The sequence below is a fragment of the Hypanus sabinus genome, chromosome 12 (genome assembly GCF_030144855.1).
Source record: "Hypanus sabinus isolate sHypSab1 chromosome 12, sHypSab1.hap1, whole genome shotgun sequence".
NCBI lineage: Eukaryota > Metazoa > Chordata > Chondrichthyes > Myliobatiformes > Dasyatidae > Hypanus > Hypanus sabinus.
The window spans coordinates 63,229,822-63,252,239 of NC_082717.1; the positions used below are offsets into that span (position 1 = coordinate 63,229,822).

At 39.1% G+C, this 22,418-nt stretch overlaps 1 protein-coding gene across 7 annotated transcripts in view; it reads left to right on the forward strand.

Moving 5' to 3' along the window:
* arid1b (AT-rich interactive domain 1B) overlaps positions 1 to 22,418 on the forward strand; it is a 412,366-nt gene that overhangs the window by 377,596 nt on the left and 12,352 nt on the right. For 6 of the 7 annotated variants that reach the window (XM_059986071.1, XM_059986073.1, XM_059986075.1 and 3 more), the window contains 6 exons: positions 2,590 to 2,722; positions 5,251 to 5,423; positions 7,932 to 8,082; positions 15,611 to 15,730; positions 16,998 to 17,094; positions 18,792 to 19,572. In XM_059986071.1, the coding sequence (XP_059842054.1) occupies positions 2,590 to 2,722; positions 5,251 to 5,423; positions 7,932 to 8,082; positions 15,611 to 15,730; positions 16,998 to 17,094; positions 18,792 to 19,572 (1,455 nt within the window). The remainder of the gene's footprint in view (positions 1 to 2,589; positions 2,723 to 5,250; positions 5,424 to 7,931; positions 8,083 to 15,610; positions 15,731 to 16,997; positions 17,095 to 18,791; positions 19,573 to 22,418) is intronic. The other variant, XM_059986072.1, reaches the window with a different exon arrangement.

The window sequence follows — 22,418 nt, forward strand, 5'->3', positions numbered from 1 at the left end:
GAGAATAAATTGCAGCTTCTGGCAAGAGGTAGGGAAATCCTTGCAGTTTGCCAGCTCTTTATTAGCAAGGGTTTAATGTTCTGATTTCACATGTTCTGAAGAAGAAAATATTGGCATGCCATGTGGTATTTGTAGGGATGAATAGAAGCTGCTAATAAACTGCCGCAGCCCTAACTAACTAAGGAGATTATTTCCAACTTTTTCTACTGTAACTGTAATAAATTAAGCCTTATGAATTTAATCAATCCCAGATCAGTACTTTTTTTTGGATTATTTTGGAAGAAACTATTTTATAATTATTACCCATGAATCTAAGTTACAGTTCTTGGATTAAACTTTTAACTGTTCCGTTTTTCTTGGGGTTCTCTTGCATTCTATAATCATAAGCTAAAAGTGAAGTGCACACATGTCGACATGTCGAAGCAACGGTCATGATGTATCTCAATGCAGATGCCAATACTTGTAACCTGATGTGCATCCTAACATATTTGTTGTATCCCATATAACACAGATGGGATCTGTGCAGGGACTTCCACAGAAAAACATTTCCTTTCCATGATGTATTTGTTTCATAATGTGCTTGCTTACTTTTCTAAAGCTGTTTAGTTGAAATTTGCTGTGGCGTATACCACTCATAATTCTTATTATTAAACTGAAAGTTGTTTTGACTTTATGCTTTTAATGTCTCTTTTTGCATTCTTTAGTACTGTCAGTAAAATGTGTACATTTTATGAGGAAACAATGGAAATAATAAATACGAGGGGTGATTGATAAGTTTGTGTCCTAAGGTAGAAGGAGTCAATTTTAGAAAACCTAGCACATTTATCTTTCAAAGCAGTCCCCTTCTACATTTTCACATTTAGTCCAGCAGTTGTGGAGCATACGGATCTTGGACCTTCAGAAAGTGTCCACAGATAAGTGATTGATAATTTCGTGACCCACGGTAGAAGGAGATGAGTTATTGACTTCAAACTTTCTGCATAATCACTCAGAGTTGAACTACATGTACATATAACAAGAACTGTATAACTCATCTCCTTTTACTGTAGGCCATGAACTTATCAATCATCCTTCATAATATGTTGCTAGCTTCATTTTGTACAGTTGATAAGTCAATATCCAGTTCAAAGCTAATGTTTTTCTTAAATATTTGTCATGACTTGCCCTAATTTACTTCACAACCTATCACCCCACCATAAAAATATAAAGACATGGTCAAATTGTGAGGTGATCACCTAATTCTAACAGTTCTCTTTCTGTGGATTTAAAAGTGCCTATCCAATAAGACAATTGTCCCTGATCTTAATAATCGCTTGTTAGCCTGCCACAGGACTAGTTGACTTCACAAAGGGCTGGATATTTAGCATTCACTGTTACTACACCATGAATATGACAGCTTTGGTATACATATGGCAGAGGTAAATACAGACATCTGGAAGTTCCTGTCAATAGCACCCTGTTTTTCCACAGAAGTACTATTTGCAGTGGTATAAAAATTAACAAAGGTGTAATATAAAGGGGAAAAAATATTAAATTTTGCAGCATGACTGAGGGAGTTTATAATAGTATACTTTGCCATTAATACTGCTTAATAACCAGTCTGGTCCTAACTTGTGTGTTGTTATTGCCACACAGAAATATTATAAATATAAATGAGTTTTAAACATACTTATAAATGTTTGTTAATGTTATTTCTGCTTCTTCCTTGATCTAATGTTTAAGCTCCAAGTTTTACTTTGCACTGTTTAAAATGTCAGTTAAATATTGAATTTTGTGTAAGCTGTTACTATGTTAGGCCACATGATGGCCATTACTAGCTACAGTACATCTATAAGACATGGTGGCTTACAGGAAAAATCATTTAAAAATGTACACTATAGTGGTCAATAGAGCTTTATGGACTGTCTCCCCCCCCCCCCCCCCCAACAAGTCAGTGAAACGTGCAAGGACTTTTGCTGCTAACTGACAGAATCTAGTGCTTGCACCATTAGTTGACTTTGGGGGGAACGCAGCCCATGAAGCTCTGCTGTCTGCTATGGTGCAGATTTTTAGATTTTGTTTTCCTCTGTTGGCCACCATTTCCTATGGATGTATGGAAGCCAGCAAAACCACTTTCAGAATGGATAATAACCCACTAAGCTTGCAGCAACTGTTGTGGCTGGCCAGTAAAAGAGATGATTGAAATGAGTTGTGTTTGTTGTCTACAACTCAATATGGAGTTATGTTTCTTGCAGCCAAAAGTGCTAGACTGATCCTGACAGTTGTTCAGCCATTAGCCTGCTAGGATCATTGGTGAGAGAAAATTAGTTAAAGAAAGGTAATCGACTTGAAACAGTAGCTGTGTTTTTCTCTCTCCACAGTATTTACCTGATACACTTTTTATCTAAATCATTTCCTGTTTTTAAATTTGGTAGGGAATTTAGTCTTTTATTATGTTATCTGTACTGTGAACATTTTCAGTAATGAGACACTAGAGTTATTTGAAGAATCTTCACAGGAATTGCTTGATTGAAGTAAATCACCATACAAACCAATTGATAAACTAATATATAATACATAATATAAGAAAAACAATCTTTCATTTTAAAGCAGGTTCAGGTTCTCTACAAGGACCACAGACACCTCAGTCCACAAGCAGCTCTATGGCAGAAAGTGGGGATTTGAAGCCACCAACTCCTGTATCAACCCCCCATGGACAAATGACACCCATGCAAGGGAACAGGTATTGATATAGTAATTTGTCTTTGAATTGTTACTGCTTTTTGAGAAATGAATTACTGTTGTCAAGATAGAAAGGTTGGTATAAGCACTGTGCTGACAGACCCCATCACTGACTTTTGCTGTTAATGCCATTAAGATCGTTATCTTGCCTGAAGTAAATTTTACTGAAAGTAAGCAAGCAATTATTTAATAATCATTGTTAGAACAGGAACTTGCAGCTTAGATTCACAGGGGTGGCACCAGGATTGACAGATATAGTTAGGCTGGAGATATAAATGACTCTGTTCATTGGAGCAGAAATGGCTAAAAAGGAGTCTTGGTTCAAACTAAGAGGAGCTTTCTGTAAAGAATGATTATTCCTTCAAATTGTTGTAAGTTATTATAATCAGTATTGCATAGCCTGTAAGGGTACTGGAAGCAGTCAGTAATATTTTTCAAATATGAACTGGTAGTAAACGGAGAAAGGGATAGTGAGGCCTATTGGCTAGCTGTACTAACAAAAGGTGCTAAATATTCTGTTTTGTTTTCTATAGATTCACAATCCCATTTGGTAATTCAGTGATAAAGGATTGTTAATTTCAAATTATCACTAAAAGAAGAGAGACGCTGAGATTTATTTTTGTCGTTGTGTTAGTTTGAAAAGAATGGAGTTCAAATAGAAGGGGGAGAGAATAGAAAAAAACATTTAGGTTAAACAAATTATTTTTCTGCCAGTACTACTTGTCAGTTTTTCATTGAAATTTATTGGGTGCTCATTTATAATAGCTTACAGTGCCATCTTATCACACAGTAATATTAAAAATATGAATTGAGTTATTAATGAACAAAACCTTCTAAGCCAAACATTTAATGTGTCTTAATGCAATAGTTCCTAAATTATGTAAGATTAAACATTAGAATATAGAAAAATAAGATCATGAAGGTTCCACTGAAGAACTATTTATACACCAAAAAATAAAATAGGGCATCAGGCTTTTGTGCGTAAAGCTTATTCAGTAAGTTGAATTTTAAGAGTTAATATTCCCACTCTACCATTGGCTGCAAGACAGTTTGGCAGATATTGCACATGCATAAAATCAAAGCAAATTATAATGTACGAGCTTTTTATTTAGGGGAAAGAAGTCCTTAAAATAATGATGAGTGGTGGCCCAGGACATACTTAAGCATGTCATGCCCAATTAACATCCACGGGCAGCTCCCTTTGAAATTAGATCATCATGATTTGTAATGTGTGTCATCTCACAGACTAATTTGAGCATTACTGTTGGAGTTTAATTATCTGTGACCCCAGTATTGTTTGGGATCATTGGATTCCTTTATAAACGCAAGTGAATTAAGCTCACAGCAGTCTGTCGCTATCTAAAAGCAAAACTGTCATAACAATTTTACAATTCCTTGGGGCATTGTTAACTGATTCTAACGAGTTTAAAGTGGCATTAGGCTGAATGTCAGGTCAGGTCAATACATGCCCTTCCCTGTTACAACAATAATGCAGAAGTTCTATGGATCGCTGGCAACAATGCAACATGTTGCAATTATTTTTTTCTGTTATCTTTTCTGAATGCTGTTTGTATGTATTCAGTCAGCTGAAAGGATAGAGTAGTCTGAAGGCTGAACTTGTTGCTCTCATTCGGAACTGTTGCACAATGAATTATCTGCAGTTTTTGCACTGCAGTCATTGTTGCTTGCCTATTGCAAGCAAAGTGCTTTAGCCGCATGATGTTTCTGCTGGCGACTATAATGTAAATGGCAAAAACAGCTGAAATGATTAAATCAAACTTGAACAGCAAGTACTGTGCCTCTAGTTCACTTTTGGGAGCCCCCAGTAGAAAAAGGAATACAATATTCTAAAGTGGTAGACTGTTTTTTCATTGACAATTAGAAATAGGAAAAATAAGAACAGGAGTTAGTCATACAGCCTTGAATTTGTTTCACATTCAGTTAGATCTTGGAGGATTTGTACATTTACCTGCCTGAGTTCATAATCTTTAATACTTTTGCATAACAAAACTCTTAACTGTTTAGAGATGTTCAGTTGACCTCAGTGACTTCAGAGTACATAACTCCAGACTTCCGCTAATCTCTGTACAAAGAAGCATTAACTATATTGTTCATGACAACCTTCCTGCAATTTTAAAGTCATACCTATTTGTTCTGAAACCTCCCAAAAAAGGAAGTAGTTGGTTTCTCGTCAATAAACTATAACCATCCTTGACCATTTTAAAAACGAAGTATATTGTCTCTCCATCTTCCACACTGAAGTTTAATCTAAGAAACATCTCTTCATAACGTAACCCCATTGGCTCCAGGCACAATCTGGTAAAACTCTGCTCCACCTCATCAAAGTTCATTGTATGCTTCATGAGGTGGGCTGCCCCATATTCTAAATAGAGTATAATTAGAACTTTATGTGATAATAAAATATTGACCATAGAAACCGCTTCTATTCTAATTTATTTTGTTTTCTTTTGAATTTATTGATCTCTATCAGTTTATGAGCATCAGTGTCTCTATTTTTAACCTGAACAGGAATAATGCAATCAGCGTACAGGATCCCTTCTCGGATGTTAGTGACCCAGCATTTCAGAAATGGGGCTCCATGACACCGAATACACCATATCAACCAGGCATGAATATGCCTGAAATGATGAGTCGAATGTCATATGAACCCAATAAGGATCCCTTTGGTGGTATGAGGAAAGGTAGAAAATACTTCTTTTAATTTCCAACTTTAAAATTCCAATTAAGATGGGAAAATAGCACTGAGGAAGAATGATAGTTATTACCAAGAATATGCAGAAAGGCTGAGGATGGAAGTTAATAACCTAAATATAACCAATTGAATTGAATGCATTTTGATCAGGGAAATCTTGTGACATACCAGAAATATACATACTCATTCTGCCCAGTTGAAAGCCATGAATGTATTTAGATATTTATAAACCTACTCATGCATATGGAATCTATTTGAGCAGCTACAGTAAATCCCTTCAGAATTGAGCATCAAAAGCTAAGATGAGTTATCTTATTTGGAAATTCCTGTTAAAATGTAAGCATTTAAACTCTGCTACTTAATTTTAAAAGCTGTTACCTAGCTTTATGAAGCAATCATTCTATACCAGCATGGGGGTTGTCTTCAGAGAATTGCCCTTACCATCTGCTCCTCTCAAATGTTTTGATCTGAAGAAGTTACTACTGATTTTTGTTTTATTTTGTGTGCTGACAGATGGTGAAATAGGCACTAATGCCACGCAATAATGTGACCATCCATTATAGATGTTCCACTTTCACTTAAAGCACCTTGTGCCAAAATTTGCTATTCTATTTATGTATATGTCAGGGGATCATAAACAAATCCAGTCATGCACTTGCTCATCTCAGCACACTGGATGATTATCAGTGAATTCCAAGTAAATTTTTCCCCTCTTTTGTCCAGTGTCCAATTGTAGCTTTTCACTGCCCAGCCATCTTCTAGGTAAAGAATCAATTGTGGGATCTTCCTATTTATGGTTTGCAGTTTCTTATCATTAAAGCCAGTATCACTAGATAATTCACCCTTACATTCAGACAGGCATCCACAAGCTGGGCATTGCTTTATGTTTAATTCAGTGCTTACAATCAATGGCTGGTCACATTCAAGTTGCATCTACCTTTATTAATGCAGAGTAATCTGGACAATGCTGGAGTATCTGTATGCAAAATCTGTTGTGATTAGTGGACAATTGGTAATTTTGTTTTACTTGATCTTATTGTTTAATATACCAAGTCTAAGCATGTCCAGAAATTTCAGTAAGGACGAAAGGTGAATACTTATTTGTGAAGATATCCATTTTCTTCTTCTTAAAGGCAACTGTTGACCTCTTCTTTATGAGCTAAATATGTTCCAATGGCTTCATTCACACCTTTTTAATGCTGTGCTTTAAAAGCATGAGTTTAAGTAAAGTCCATTAGTCATTATTTATATTCAGATTTCCTTTTCCTGTGCTCAGGTAAACTACCTGAGAGTTTAACATAATCATCTGATTTTGTCCCTCTGTTTATCCCTTCTGTGTCTATATCTGCACTTAAATCTTTAAGACTTCTAAAGCCCATCCCATCAGAATCTAGATCAACTGTGCATTCAGTTCCTTGAATTTCTTGATAAAATGCTTTACTGGCAAAGGTATAATTTAACTGAAATGTGTAAAACTTGAACATAATTCATCTAACATCTAATATTTTCTAATAGCCGTCTGTGCATCATTTCCCTTAATCAGTCTTTAACACTATAGCATTGCATTCTAGAAAACACATGTATTTATCATTGAGTTTTGTGCCTGTAAGAATATAGAAATATGTCTACGAGTATACATATGTGTAAAGATGTAGATGGCTATCATGTTTCAAGTGATCTGTACATTCACTTAGTATGATCAACATAGTCAGTTATCACCCTCAATTAGAAATAGAAGTCTATCATACCTAGCACCATCTTCAACCTGTATGAACAGGCAGTTTTAATGCACTTGACTTGCTTAGTGACTTGTTAGTTAAATAAATATATTTGGAACAATTAAAATTGTTTTACTGTCATGATGGATTTTATATTTCTTAAGTCCAGGTTCTGGATTGCTAGTTCAATGACATAACCACTGTGGTTCTGGACCCTGTATAGCCAGTTTCCCAAAATAACTGATTGCACACCCCTTCCATGTTTCTCAGATAAAATGAAATCTAGATTTTGAAGCAGCTTTAAAATATTACATTTGAAAATCTTTTTTAAAACTCATCTACTTTCTAACTTCAGTAAGGGAATAAGAGACAATATAGGGACTTTATAAATGTGAGCTGTTTATAATTGCAGCCAGTTCTTGACCAGGAACATTTCTATCAGTGCATCTGTTGTTCTGTGTCTTGCACTTTTTGAGAAGGTGCTGTGATGTACCTCATGATACTGCGTCAGTGATTGAATATTTTACACTTCTCTGAATTGAAACCCGTGATTACTTTTTCCTAGGATAGCTGATGAAGTAGTATTTGACTAATTAAGTCTTTTGTAGTAATCACATCACTGTAGTTTCAAAATATATTTTTATCCATTTCAAGCTTAGACCTTGCGATATGCAGAGAGAAATTTGCAAGAGGGTTCTATACCTTTCCTTTTCAGTACTCCTTTAATTTTGTACTTGGTACTCTGTATTTTTTAAGTAACTTGACTTATTCCACCATAGTGCCTGGAAGTAATGATCCTTTTATGCCTCCTGGAGTCATGCCTAACAGTGGGATGCAGGATCTGTATAACCGTACTCCATCAGGAGGAATGGGCAACTTGAATATGGGTCAGCGGCAACAGTATGCTTATGGATCCGGCTATGACAGGAGGTAAATACATTATCATGGAGCTTTAAAAAATCATTATTTTAGTTTTCAAGTTGAGTATAGAACAAATCATTTTTGTTTTTGTTCCTTGTAGCAGCATTAGAAATTCTGCTAATACTTATTTTTAATTTGATCTCAGAATGCAGATGTCCTGACAAACTTTTATTGTCTACCCTACCTGAAGGTAATGTTACTTGAATTGCCAATTGCTGCAAGTTGAAGGAATTGCGTTATTTACAGCTACTCATGATGAAGGGTTCACAGTAGACATCAAGCCAGTATGGTGTCTGATGGGAACTTGGAAGTGAAGGTGCTTCAATGCATCATTCACTGTGTTCATTTTGTCAATGCAAAATGCAGCATTGAGAGGTGATAAATACACACTACAATTCACCACAGGTGGTGCAAGTGAATACTTAGGAAAAGCATTTGGTAACTTTAATCAAGCATGCAGCTTTTTACCAACAAGAATGAGGTTCTTGAATGCAATCAGGTGGAGAGTCTTCATCAGAATCAGGATTTGACCTTGTGATGAAGTAAAGGCTTTGGCAACTCCACGTACCCAACCATGAGTTGCTATTGCAAAGACTCCTGCCATAAATATACTGGGCTGACTTGACAAGAAATTGAAACTAATCATCCAAAAGGAAGGGTCAGAGGCTGGCTATACTGTGGCAAATAGCCTGCAGGCAGAAATCAGGAGTGCAATGTCATACCATCCACTTACTGGACGAGAGCTATTTCAAAGCACTGAAGATGACCAACATCGTCCAGGACCAGACAGCCATCTTACTTGGCACTCATGAGTGGATGCAATGTGGCTACTTTGTATGTGATCTAAACATTGCACTGCCGTGGTTTACCTAGTCTGTCTGATTCTAACTCCCTTACATCTATCCTGACTTGGATGATGAACTCATGGCAGGTTATTTCCAACAGTTCAAGGGACATAATTTCAGAAGGAATGCAGCAGTTCAAGAAGCTGATATATACAACAAATGGGCAATAATGCGAAGGCCGCACACAAAATGATAATGAACATGGTCTGGGGGATATTCAGGAATGTTAAGAATAAATTGTAAATGTTTATGTTGGAAAGCTGTGAATACTGTAGTGCTACAGGATTCTGTGCTGGGGCCCCAGTCATTCGTTGTCTCTGTCAATGACTTGAAGGAGGCCACAAGTGTAATATATTGAAAAATATAAACAGGAAATGCTGGAAATACTCAGCAAGTCCGGCAGTGCCTGAGAAGGAAGAAACAGTTAATGTTTAATATTCTCATAAAAAAGTTACTCATCTGAAAGATTCACTTTTTCTCTCCCCGTAGTTGCTGCTTGACCTAATGAGTATTACATTATGTTCTGTTTTTATTTTGGGATTTTGTTTTTCACTTTTTGTGTAATATCTTCAGATTTGCTGCTAGATGGTAGTGTGAGCAGCGGGAAAATGTAAAGACGCCGATGGATAATGGCCAGTTAAGTGCTTGAAGGAGTATGTGGCAAATGGAATATAAAGTGTGAAGTCTTTCATGTTTTCACATGAAAACATAGAACATTTTAATTTGACTTTAAGTGGTGAGAAATGAAATGATGTTGATGTTGAAATAGTCCCAGACTTCCATCTACATAAATCACTGAGAGTGAACCAGTTAGGAAGGCAGACAGTCTGTTCGCAATTACTTCAAGAGGATTTGAATTTAAGAGCAAAACTGTCTTGTTTAACTACATTGGGCCCACTGTGATCACATCTGGAATATTGGAATATTAGGCTAAGATTAAATCGGGATTGCGGGGCGGTGTGGCTTGAAGGGCTTATTCTGTGCTGTATCTCAATAAGTAAATAAATCTGCAGAAGGATGTTTTTTGTGATGAAGTAGTACAGCAAACACTCAGCAGATTGATTCATTACATGGTATTTTTTCAATATTTCACAGTTGTTTTGCAATAAGAGGAAACATTAAGCAGACTTCTAAACTGTTTTCATCTTCCTTCCCATTGAAATGTTTTTTTAAAAATCATATGGAGCTCATCAGGCTGGATATAGGCTTGGTGTTTCCCCTGACTGAAATGTCCAAAAGCAGTTGCCACTGTCTCATATTGTGGTTGATCAGTGGGTGGTGAATCTGAAAATTCTTTTCTCAAACATGATAGAAATTTTAAAGGATCAAGGGAAATAGGGTTAATTCTGGAAAGTGAAGCAGAGGTGAAAGGTCCATCATGATGCAGCATGCACAAGGGGCCAAATTATCTACTTTGGTTCCTATTTCTTGTAAGACCATAAGACAAAGGAGCAGAATTAGGCCATTTGGCCCATCAAGTCTGCTATCCCATTCAATCACGGCTGATCCTTGTCCCCCCTCCTCAGCCCCAATCCCTGCAACCTTTTCAGGTAACCTTCGATGCCATATCCATTCAAGAACCTATCAAGATCTGCCTTAAATACACCCAATGACCTGGCCTCCACAGCTGCCTGTGGTAATAAATTCCACAAATTCACCCCCCTCTGGCTTAAGAAATTTCTCCACATCTCTGTTTTAAATGGAATCCCCTGTATCCTTAGGCTGTGGCCCCTTGTCCTAGACTCCCCCACCATGGGAAACATCCTTTCCATATCTACACTGTCTAGGCCTTTGAATTTTCGAAGGTTTCAGTGAGATTCCTCCCTCATCCTTCTGAATTTCAGTGAGTACAGACCCAGACCCATCAAATGTTCTGCATATGATGATTTTTCATTCCTGGAATCATCCTTGTGAACTTCCTCTGAACCCTCTCCAATACCACCACATTTTTTATTAGATGAGCCCAAAACTGTTCACAGTACTCAAGGTGAGGCCACACCAGTGCCTTATAAAACTTTAGCATCGCCTCCCTGCTCTTGTATTCTGGACCTCTTGAAATGAATGCTAATATTACATTTGCCTTCCTCATCACCAACTCAACCTGCAAGTTAACCTTTAAGGTGTTCTGCACAAGGACTTCCAAGTCCATTTGCATCTCTGGCTTTTTGGAATTTTCTTCCTGTTTAGAAAATAATCTCCACATTTATTTCTACTACCAAAGTGTATGACCATGCATTTTCCAACATTGTATTTCATTTGCCATTTTCTTGCTCATTCTCCTAATCTGTCTCTGTCCTTCTGCAGCCTCCCTGTTTCCTGAACAGTACCTGCCCTTCCACCAATCTTCGTATCATCTGCATACTTGATAACAAAGCCATCTATTCCATCATCTAAATCATTTATATATAGCATAAAAAGAAGTGGTCCCAACACCAAACCTTGCAGAACACCACGAGTCTCTGGCAGCAAATCAGAAAAGGGTCCTTTAATCCCACTCACTGCCTCCTACCAATCAGCCAGTGCCAATAACTTTCTGTAATACCATGGGCTGTCTACTTGGTAAGCAGCCTCGTGTGGCACCTTGTTAAAGGCCTTCTGAAAATCCAAATATACAACATCCACTACATCTCCTTTATCTACCCTACTTGTAATCTCCCCAAAAAATTCCAAAAGATTTGTCAGGCAAGGTTTTCCCTGAAGGAAACCATGCGGACTTTGTCCTAACTTGTCCTGTGTCACCAAATACTGCTTGGCCTCATCCTTAACCATTGACTCAACATCTTCCCAACCAGTGAGGTCAGGCTAACTGGTCTATAATCTCCTTTCTGCTGCCTTCCTCCTTTAAACAGTGGAATCACATTTGCAATTTTCCAGTTCTCTGGCACCATGCCAGAGTCCAGTGATTTTTAAAAAAATCATTAATGCCTCCACAATCTCTACCGCTACCTCTTTCAGAACCCTAGAGAGTAGTTCATCTGGTGTTTCTAAGTATAAATTAATTTAAAATTCTTAAAGATAAAATTTAAGTAATTTTGTTTTGGGTGACAGTATTATTATTCACATCTTATGTCTATTGTAAATAGAGCTTTTCAGTGATTTCATTGGATGGGCTCCTAAATTTGGCAATATGTATTCATAATTAAGAGAAGAGTCAGGGAGAATGGAGAATAGAGAGCCTTTGAAGAGTTTGTATGGAAAAAGTGCAAAGTTCCATGCACATTACTGCAGTTGAGAAATTATAGAAATGTAGAAAACCTACAGCACAATACAGGCCCTTTGACCCATGATGCCATGCCGAACATGTACTTATTTCTGAAATTACCTAGGGTTGCCCATAGTCCTCTATTTTTCTAAGCACCGCGAACCTCTCCAGGAGTCTCTTAAAAGGCCCTATCTTAGCCGCCTCCACCACTGTTGCCAGCAGCCCATTCCACGCACTCACCACTCTCTGCGTAAAAAACTTACCCCTGACATCTCCTCTGTACCTGCTTCCAAGCACCTTAAAATTGTGCCCTCTTGTGTTAGCCATTTCAGCCCTGGGAAGAAGCCTCTGACTATCCACATGATCAATGCCTCTAATCATCTTAATACACCTCTATCAGGTCACCTCTCATCCTCCGTCGCTCCAAGGAAAAAAGGCCAAATTCACTCAACCTATTCTCAAGTTCTGCAATCCAGGCAACATCTTTGTAAATCTGCTCTGCACGCTTTCTATAATTTCCACATCCTTCCTGTAGTGGGGTGACCAGAAATGAGCGCTGTACTCCAAATGGGGTCTGACCAGGGCTTGATAAAGCTGTAACATTACCTCTCGGATCTTAAACTCAGTTGATGAAGGCCAATGCACAGAGTCAACCCACACAGCAGCTTTGAGTGTCCTATTGACTTGGACGTCATGATCCCTCTGTTACTCCATACTGCCAAGAGTCTTACCATTAATACTATATTCTGCCATCATATTTGACCAACCAAAATGAACCACCTCACACTTATCTGGGTTGAACTCCATCTGCCACTCCTCAGACCAGTTTTGCATTCTATCAATGTAACCTCTGACAGCCCTCCACACTATCCACAACACCCCAACCTTTGTGTCATCAGCAGATTTACTAACCCATCCCTCCACTTCCTCATCCAGGTCATTTACAAAAATCATGAAGAGTAGGGGTCCCAGAACAGATTCCTGAGGCACACCACTGGTCACCGACCTCCATGCAGAATATGGCCCATCTACAACAACTCTTTGCCTTCAATGGGCAAGTCAATTCTGGATCCATAAAGCAAGATCCCCTTGGATCCCATGCCTCCTTACTTTCTCAACAAGCCTTACATGGGGTACCTTATCAAATGCCTTGCTGAAATCCATACACACTACATCTACAGCTCTACCTTCATCAAGGTGTTTAGTCACATTCTCAAAAAAAGGCACAACCTGCCTTTGACAAAGTCATGCTGACAATTCTTAATCATATTATGCCTTTCCAAATGTTCATAAATCCTCACATACAAAAGCTGGATGAACTCAGGTCAGGCAGCATCCGTTGAAATGAGCAGTCAACGTTTCAGGCTGAGACCCTTTGTCAGGACTGAAGAAGGAGGGGGCAGGGGCCCTATAAAGAAGGTGGGGGGAGGGTGGAAGGTGCCAGGTGAAAAACCAATCAGGAAAGATTAAGGGGTGGCGGAGGTGAAGGAGATAGGCAGGAGAGGTGAAGAAGGAATGTAAGGGGAAAGCACTAAGGGTAGTAAAGAAGGCAGAATCATGAGAGAGGTGATAGGCTGCTAGAAGAGGAGGCAGAGTGAAAGTGGGATGGTGGAAGGGAGAGGGAGGGAATTACCAGAAGTTGGAGAATTCGATGTTCATACCAAGGAGCTGGAGACTACCCTGACGGTATATGAGGTGTTGCTTCTCCAACCTGAGTTTGGCCTCATCATGGCAGTTGAGGAGGCCATGTGTGGACATATTCAAATGGGAATGTGATTCTCATCGAGGTGTGCCTGTTCATAAGTCCTTCCTCTCAGGATCTTCTCCATCAACTTAACAACTACTGAAGTAAAACTCACTGGTATAATTTCCTGGGCTATATCTACTCCCTTTCTTGAATAAGGTAATAACATCTGCAACCCTCCAATCCTCTGGAACCTCTCCCGTCCTCATTGATGATGCAAAGATCATTGCCAGAGGCTCAGCAATCTCCTCCCTCGCTTCCCACTGTAGCCTGGGGTACATCTCGTCCAGTCCCAAAGACTTATCCAACTTGATGCTTTCCAAAAGCTCCAGCACATCCTCTTCCTTAATATCTACGTGCTCAAGCTTTTCAGTCCGCTGCAAGTCAGCCCTACAATTGCCAAGATCCTTTTCCGTAGTGAATACTGAAGCAAAGTATTCATTAAGTACCTCCACTATCTCCTCCGGTTCCATACACACTTTTCCACTATCACACTTGATTGGTCCTATTCTCTCAGGTCCTATCTTGCTCTTCACATACTTGTAGAATGCCTTGGGGTTTTCTTTCATCCTGCTAGCTTTATAAGTTTCTAGATATCTATCATTATGTAGTTTTTTTTTAATCTTTTGTAAGCTTTTCTTCTTGACTTGATTTTCAACAGCCTTTGTGCACCTCGGTTCCTGTACCCTACCATCCTTTCCCTGTTTCATTGGAATGTAGCTATGCAGAATGTCACACAAATATCCCCTGAACATTTGCCACATTTCTGCTGTCCATTTCCCTGAGAACATCTGTTCCCAATTTTTGCTTCCATGTTCCTGCCTGATAGCTTCATATTTCCCCTTACTCCAATTAAACACTTTCCTAACTTGTCTGTTCCTAACCCTCTCAAATGCTATGGTAACGGAGATAGAATTATGATCACAATCTCCAAAATGCTCTCCCACTGAGAGACCTACCTGACCAGGTTCATTTCCCAATACCAGATCAAGTACAGTCTCACCTCTTGTAGGCTTATCTACATACTGTGTCAGGAAACCTTCTTGAACACACCTAACAAACTCCACCCCATCTAAAGCCCTTGCTTCAGGAAGAATTCAGTCAATATTTGGGAAATTAAAATCTCCCACCACAACAACCCTGTTATTATTACACCTTTCCAGAATCGTGTCTCCCTATCTGCTCCTCGATGTCCTTGTTGCTTTTGGGAGGTCCATAAAAAAGAACCCAGTAGAGTTATTGACCCCCTCCTGTTTCCAGCTTCCACCCACAGAAACTCAGTAGACAATCCTTCCACGACTTCCTCCTTTTCTGCAGCCGTGACACTATCTCTGATCAGCAGTGCCATGCCCCACCTTTTTTGCCTCTCTTCTTGTCCTTTCTGAAACATCTATAGCCTGGCACTCTAAGTAACCATTCCTGTCCTTGAGCCATCCGAGTCTCTGTAAAGGCCACAACATCATAGCTCCTAGTACTGATTCAGGCTCTAAGCTCATCCGCTTTGTGCTAAATTATGTGCTATCAGTACATCTGAAAGGTAGAGAACGAGTTAGAATGACAGGAAATCATACAAGATCACCATAGGAGGAGGGAATCTTCTGAAGATTAAATAAGATTGGTTATTAAGAAGATTTTCCATGAACAATTCCTTTGGAAATCAGCGAGTTTTTTGTAGGTTGCTACTGCATCCTACATTATGAGTTTGGTATTATACCGTAGATAACAAGCTCTGTGTTCTTGTTCTAGGCCTGAACATGGAATGGGTCCTGAAGGAAGTATGGGACCTCCAGGAGGTCAGTCCAACATGATACCTTCTAACAATGACCCAAGTATGTACTCACCAAACCGCTACCCTGCACAACAAAGGTAATTTTTAACATTCTTTTTCATTATTAAACACTTGTGACATTTTCCTTGATTCTCCAGAATTTCAGTGTGTAGGAAAAAGAGCTAAACTACTGCATCTCCAACTCAATAGAGTGTTCAATCTCAGAATAGATTACAAGCATTTAGAACAGAGATGAGGAGGAGTTTCTTTAGCCAGACGGTGGTGAATCAGTGGAATTCAATGCCACAGGCAGCTGTGGACGCCTGGTCATTGAGTGTATTTAAGGGAGAGGTTGATAGATTCTTGTTGTGTCAGTGTGTGAAAGGCAAAGGGGAGTAAGCAGGAGAATGGGATTGAGAGGGACATGGATCAGCCATGAACAACTGGTGGAACTGACTTGATTGGCCATATGGCCTAATTCTGATCCAATATCTTATGCTTGAATAGTGTTTTTTATTGACATGGGAAGTAGACCAGATTGACTATTATGTCATCTCTTCTATGGTCTCCTGTCTGTTCCATGGTGCTTCTCAAAAGCAATTCTATTCTTACCCCAGTCAATTTGCCAGGCAAGAGGGCACTATCACCTGTTACTGGAACTTTGGTATAGCTTATACATTCTGAGGTTTGCAAACATTACTATTCCCTGAATAAATTTTTTTGCTATGTTGCTAATTGAGACCACTAGTCTACCACTTTCTTTAATCTGACATTGTGGATGATGCTTATAATGTCCCATTATGTATAAATCTAGGTACTACAGGATAAAGTTGTTGTAGCATACTAGTCATACCAACAAAACTTCATTCCTCTTGGGAACATCACAACCAAACACTGATAGAGATAAAAACACTATCCTAACTTGAATAATGTGGATTTTTTATTGTTGTGAGTCAGACTTCTCAAACACCCTGTTTCTGATGGGTTCAGGTAAACCACCATTTCTGCTTGTCCTTTAGGTGTAGGAAGTAATTACTGGCCTTGTCAGTGATGCCTATATCTCATGAAAGAATTTTGAAATAAAGATCTTTGTATCCTATCAGCAGTTAGAATCACATTACTTGACCTTTGAATTCTATCATTTCTTATTTTGCCTGCTACCTTGTTGGTAATTTAGCTTGACATTTCAAAGTACTGACATTTGCATTACCAAAATGGCTGTAAAGTTTTTTAAAATGTCTATGCTGGCATAATTAAAATCCAGATGGAACTGAGTGTAATTAAATTTATGAACTAATAATATAGCAGTCAAACTCGTGGTTTACATTTTTGACAATTTTCAATCGTGCAAACGTTTTTCTACAGGCACGATCTTTATGGGCAACAATATCCAGGCCAAGGACCCCCTTCTGGACAAACACCATATGGAGGCCATCAAACTGGAATGTATCCTCAGCAGCAGGTAGAACCATCTGTTAGAGTTACCACTGACGAACATAAGAATAGTAAAACCATTTTGAATACCGATAACTTTCCATTTTAATACTGTACAATTGTTTAATTTTTCTGACGTCTATTTTTGATTAAAGGTCATCAGCTTGCAGTGTTACCTCTGTTTACATAAACCCCAGGAAAAGAATGCTACTTGACATAAGTAGTTCAGGCTAAATCAAGATTTGCTGTTGGATAACGAAGTTTCTCCTTAAAGATGTCAAAAACATGATGTCTATAAAATGCCATTTTCTTGCATACACTAAATCAGTTGTATTTATGAATGTGGGAACAGAGAGAAGTCAGTCAGTCCTTTCAGGCACCTCCAGTTTTTACTAAGATTTGTGACCCAACTTGCCCTTTCCCATATTTGCTTAGAATATCGACTTCAGATAGAAGGATAAATTTTGATTTAGTATCAGTTGATGTCTTCAGAACTTCCAAATTCCACAACATTTTAATGCAGCTACTGCCTTCCATAGTAAGACTGCTGAAATGATTCATCGGATTTGATCCATTGAAATCAGCAGACTCACGTTTCCCTAAAGTTGAGTTGTACTGGATTTGAAATTAGTGCACATTCAGTGAATTCATTTTCCAGGTAAATTTTAAGCAGTCAGGTCATCAGACTCATCCATTTAAACATTAATTTGGAAGATGTACGGTCATTAAGAATAACTTGCAAAAGTTATCATTTTAGTGTATGCCATGTTTATCTAGTTTTTCGTGCAGTTGGGGAATGGTATATATAATGGTATCATGAAATTCAGATACATTAATGCCATGAAAGTAAGCAAATTCAAACTTGACAAAGTTTTAATTAGTGTAATTTGCTTGCATCATTACCTGCAAAAAATTATTCTTTCTTTCTAGGATGCGCAGTTACTAATTCCATGAGATATGCTGAAATAACCATGTTTTTGTACGTAGCTTGATCATAATTTAGATCCTTGTTCTAGCTGGCAGTGGATAAAGCTGGATAAAGTTTAAAAACATAATGATCAATGAACAATAAAATTAATAATGATTCTCTGAACTTATTCTTTGCATTTTTGCATGTGCTCTGTTCAGTTATTCAATTACCAATCTTTCTTATCTTCCACTCTTTGTGTCACTTAATTTCAACTTCTTTCTACCCTGTTCATCATGTTTTCTTCACCACAATCCCATGTCCTCTCTGTGTATTTTAAAGCTGGTTAACTCATATAAAGGATAGGCAGCACAGAATGTTGACTTGATTTTGTGTCCACAGTTGCTGAAAGCCTTAGTTTTTCCAGCATTTTCTGTTTTTAGATTCAGATTCATTTATTTATCACACGTACATTGAAACGTACAGGGAAATGCATCATTTGCATTAACAAGGAACCCACCTAAGGATGTGCTGGGCACAGCCCTCAAGTGTAGAGACACATTCCAGCACCGACATAGCACGCCCAAAATGCTCAGAAGAGCAACACAAAAAACAACAACTGCAAAACAAGCCCTATCCTCCCTCACGTGCACACGTGCACAAACCTTGTGCATGAATGGAGAGTCACCCAACCCCAGGCCTCCATGCTTCCAGTCTCCAGGCATCCTTAATGATTTTTGTTAATGTGACGTCTATAAAGAGTACATTGTATTATTATTAGCACAAGTATTCATGTTTATTTTTGTTTTATTGTGCAGAATTATAAGCGGCCCATGGAGGGCATGTATGGTCCCCCACCAAAGCGCCATGAGAGTGATATGTACAATGTGCAGTATGGCAGCCAGCAGCAGGAAATGTACAATCAATATGGAAATGCTTATACTGGACCAGACAGAAGATCCATGCAAAGTCAGTATCCATTGACGTATAATAGAGACAGGATGCAGGGTCCAGGTCCAATGCAACAGCATGGAATGCCACCACAAATGATGGGACCAATGCAAGTGTCCTCTACTGAAGGGCCACAACAGGGGATGTGGCAGTCACGAAATGATATGCCTTATCAGTATCCAAACCGGCAAGGCCCTGGAGCACCTCCGCAGGCATCGCCATATGCAGGGATGAATCGCACTGAAGAAATGATGTTACCTGATCAGAGAATGAATCATGAAGGCCAATGGCCCTCCCACATGAACCAACGTCAGCCTTCGTACATGCAATCAGCTTCTATGGCTCCTATCACGCGACCTTCTCAGTCCTCCTACCAGACTCCTCCTTCAATGCCAAACCACATCTCCAGAGCTCCCAGTCCAGCTCCATTTCAACGGTCTCTAGAAAACAGAATGTCCCCCAATAAATCTCCGTACATGTCATCCATGAAGATGCAGAAAGTTGGTCCTCCAGTTCCAGCCTCTCAAGTTGCTGTTCCACAACAGCAGCCTCCCCCTGTAAGGCGGGAAATTACGTTTCCTCCTGGTTCAGTGGAAGCGTCGCAACCAGTCTTAAAAGCAAGACGAAAACTTACCTCAAAAGACACTGGTAAAAACTTTTACATTTGAATTAAGTTTGGGTTCATGAAATAATTATAGTAGTACTGATAACAACTTAACAGCTGTTAAATTGGAAGTCTTGGATACTTTACAAGTGAGAAAATATGTAAACTCTTTTTTAAAGATTAAGGATTGCTCAAATATTTCAGCACCAGATCCCTTAAATTTAATTGTTTCTAAAAATCAGGTAATGGTAAAATGGAAGGGTTTCTCACCTCGTGTTTCTTGTGTTGAAGCAGCGATTGACATCATTTCATGTAAAATACATGTTTTAGAAATACACTAAATAGTGAGGATTAAGGGTATGCCAGTCAACAGCTAATTACTTTGAACATTTTCATTTTTTTCACCTGTGCCCCTCTCCCCTCCAGCAACAAAGGTATCAAACAAATGCAAATATAACTTTGGCACTTGAATAGTGCAATTATATCTTTCAACGTGTTATTCGTGAACCAGATAGCAAATGGTAAACCACTTCATATCAGTTTCCTAAAATTTCTTTCATCTGTAGGAAAGTTAGTCACAATATAATATATATATAATATACAATAACATTTTGATTTTTTTTGTGGTAGAATCATAGACATTTTAGGAGGCCCATAATGTGGTGACTGAAAAAGAGTGACCGAGGTCAGCCCCGCTATCCAGGATTAGATTTGTAGTCCATTAGTCACAACTCTAATTACATCTCGAAGTATCTATTAAATAATCTGCATTTCAGTCCCTGTCATTCTTACAGTCAGGGAGTTTCAGAATATGTGAGTTTACTTCATCTCCCATCTAGTCCACCAACAGATTACTTTAAATCAAAGATCTCAGTCCGAAATGTTGTCTGTTTATCCCCCTCCATTGATGCTCCCTAACCTGCTGAAATCCTCCAGCATTTTCTGTACCTTATATCTTTGCCTCTTTGTTTTAACTCCTGTACAAAGCAAAGTAATTGTTTTGTTATGAATCAATTTAGATGCCTAAGGAGAATTCCAACCTATTCCATATTTTTTCATGATTAAAATTTTTCTGTCATGGCAACATCCTTCTAAATCTCTTTTCTAGTGCATATATTTCCTAAGATTTGGTGACCAGAACTCAGTGGAATATTCAATCTGTTGCCTGATTAACTGTTACTGAAAATAGTTAGATACCATATCCATGTTCTTATATTCTATATCCAGGCTAAGAAAGGAAATCATTTTTAAACACAAAGGACTCTGCAGTTGCTGGAAATCCGGAGCAACACACACAAAAAGCTGGTGGAACTCAGCAGGTTGGGGAGCATCTATGGAAGTGAATAAACAGATGACATTTCAGGCCAAGACCCTTCATGAATAAGAAAGTGGGAGGAGGGGAAGGAGTACAAGCTTGAAGATGATAAGCCAGGTGGCTGGGGGAGGGGAATGAAGTAATAAGCTGGGAGGTGATTGGTGGAAAAGGTAAATGGCTGAAGGAAAAGAAATCTGGAGAAGAGAGCGGATCATGGGAAAAAGGGAAGAAGGTGTGGCACTGGGGGAGGTAATAGGTAGGTGAGGAGAAGAGGTAAGGGGAGCAAAATGAAGAAGAGAGAAGGGGAGGAGAAAAATTTATTGGAATTTGTAGCAATCTATGTTAATGCCATCAGGTTGGAGGCTACCTAGAAGGAATATAAGGTGTTGCTCCCCCACCAAAGAGTAGAAGAGGAGGCCATGGACCAACATGGGAATGGGGATTGGAATTGAAATGGTTGGCCACTGGGAAATCCTGCTTTTTTGCAAATGAAGCAAAGAGTTCAACAAAGCATTCCAGCAATCTCCATTGGGTCTCACCAATGTAGGGGAGGCTGCTGAATACAGCAGGTAACCCCAACAGATTCTCAGTTGAAGTGTTGCCTCACCTAGAAAGACTGTTTGGGGCCCTGAATAGAGGTGAGGGAGGAGGTAAATGTGTAGGTGTAACATACCTTCCACATGAAGGAATAAGTGCTAGGAGGGAGATTAGTAGGGCAAGACGAATGGGCAAGGGACTCATGGGGGAAATAATGCCTGCAGAAAGTGGAAATTGTGTGGGGGGGAGTTGTGTTTGGTGGTAGAATCTTGTTGAAGATGGCGGAAGTTTCAGAGAATGATGTGTTCAATGTGGAGGCTTATAGGGTGGTAGCTGAGGACAAGAGGAACTCCATCCCTGTTAAGACAGCAGGTGGATGAGGTGAGCACAGATGTCAGGAGAATGGAGGAGAAGTGGGTGAGCGTGGCATCAATGGTGAAGGAAGGGGATCCCCCTTCTTTGAAAAAGGAGGACATCTCTTATGTCCTATAAAAGAAAGCCTCATCCTGGGAACAGATGCAATGGAGATGAAGGAACGGCATTTTTGATAGGATGGGATGGGATATAGTCAAGATAGTCATGGGAATCAGTAGGTTTATAAAAAATATCGGTAAAGACTTAGTCCCCAGAAATGGACAAAGTGAATTTAAGGGCAGGGTGGAGTAGCAAAGAAACAGCTGGGAACCATTACCAAGGAAAGCTTGGAACATGGACTGCTCCACGTAGCCCACAAAAAGACAGGCATAGCCAGGGTCCATGCTGGTGCCCATGGCTGCACCTTGAGAGAAAGTGGGAGGAACCGAAGGAGGAATTCTTGAGGGTGAGGACCAGTTCAGCCAGGATAGTGGTGATGGTGATGAGGAACTGGTCTTGTGACAGAGGAGACCATTTGGCCCATCAATGCTCTACTGGTTCTCAGAGGAATCCCATCGATCCCTACTTAGTTTCCTGGAACCTGTTTGATCTCATTCCCATTAACTATCTGTCCTCTTTAAACCATGAGTGATAATTTACAGTAGCCAATAAATTTGCCTACCA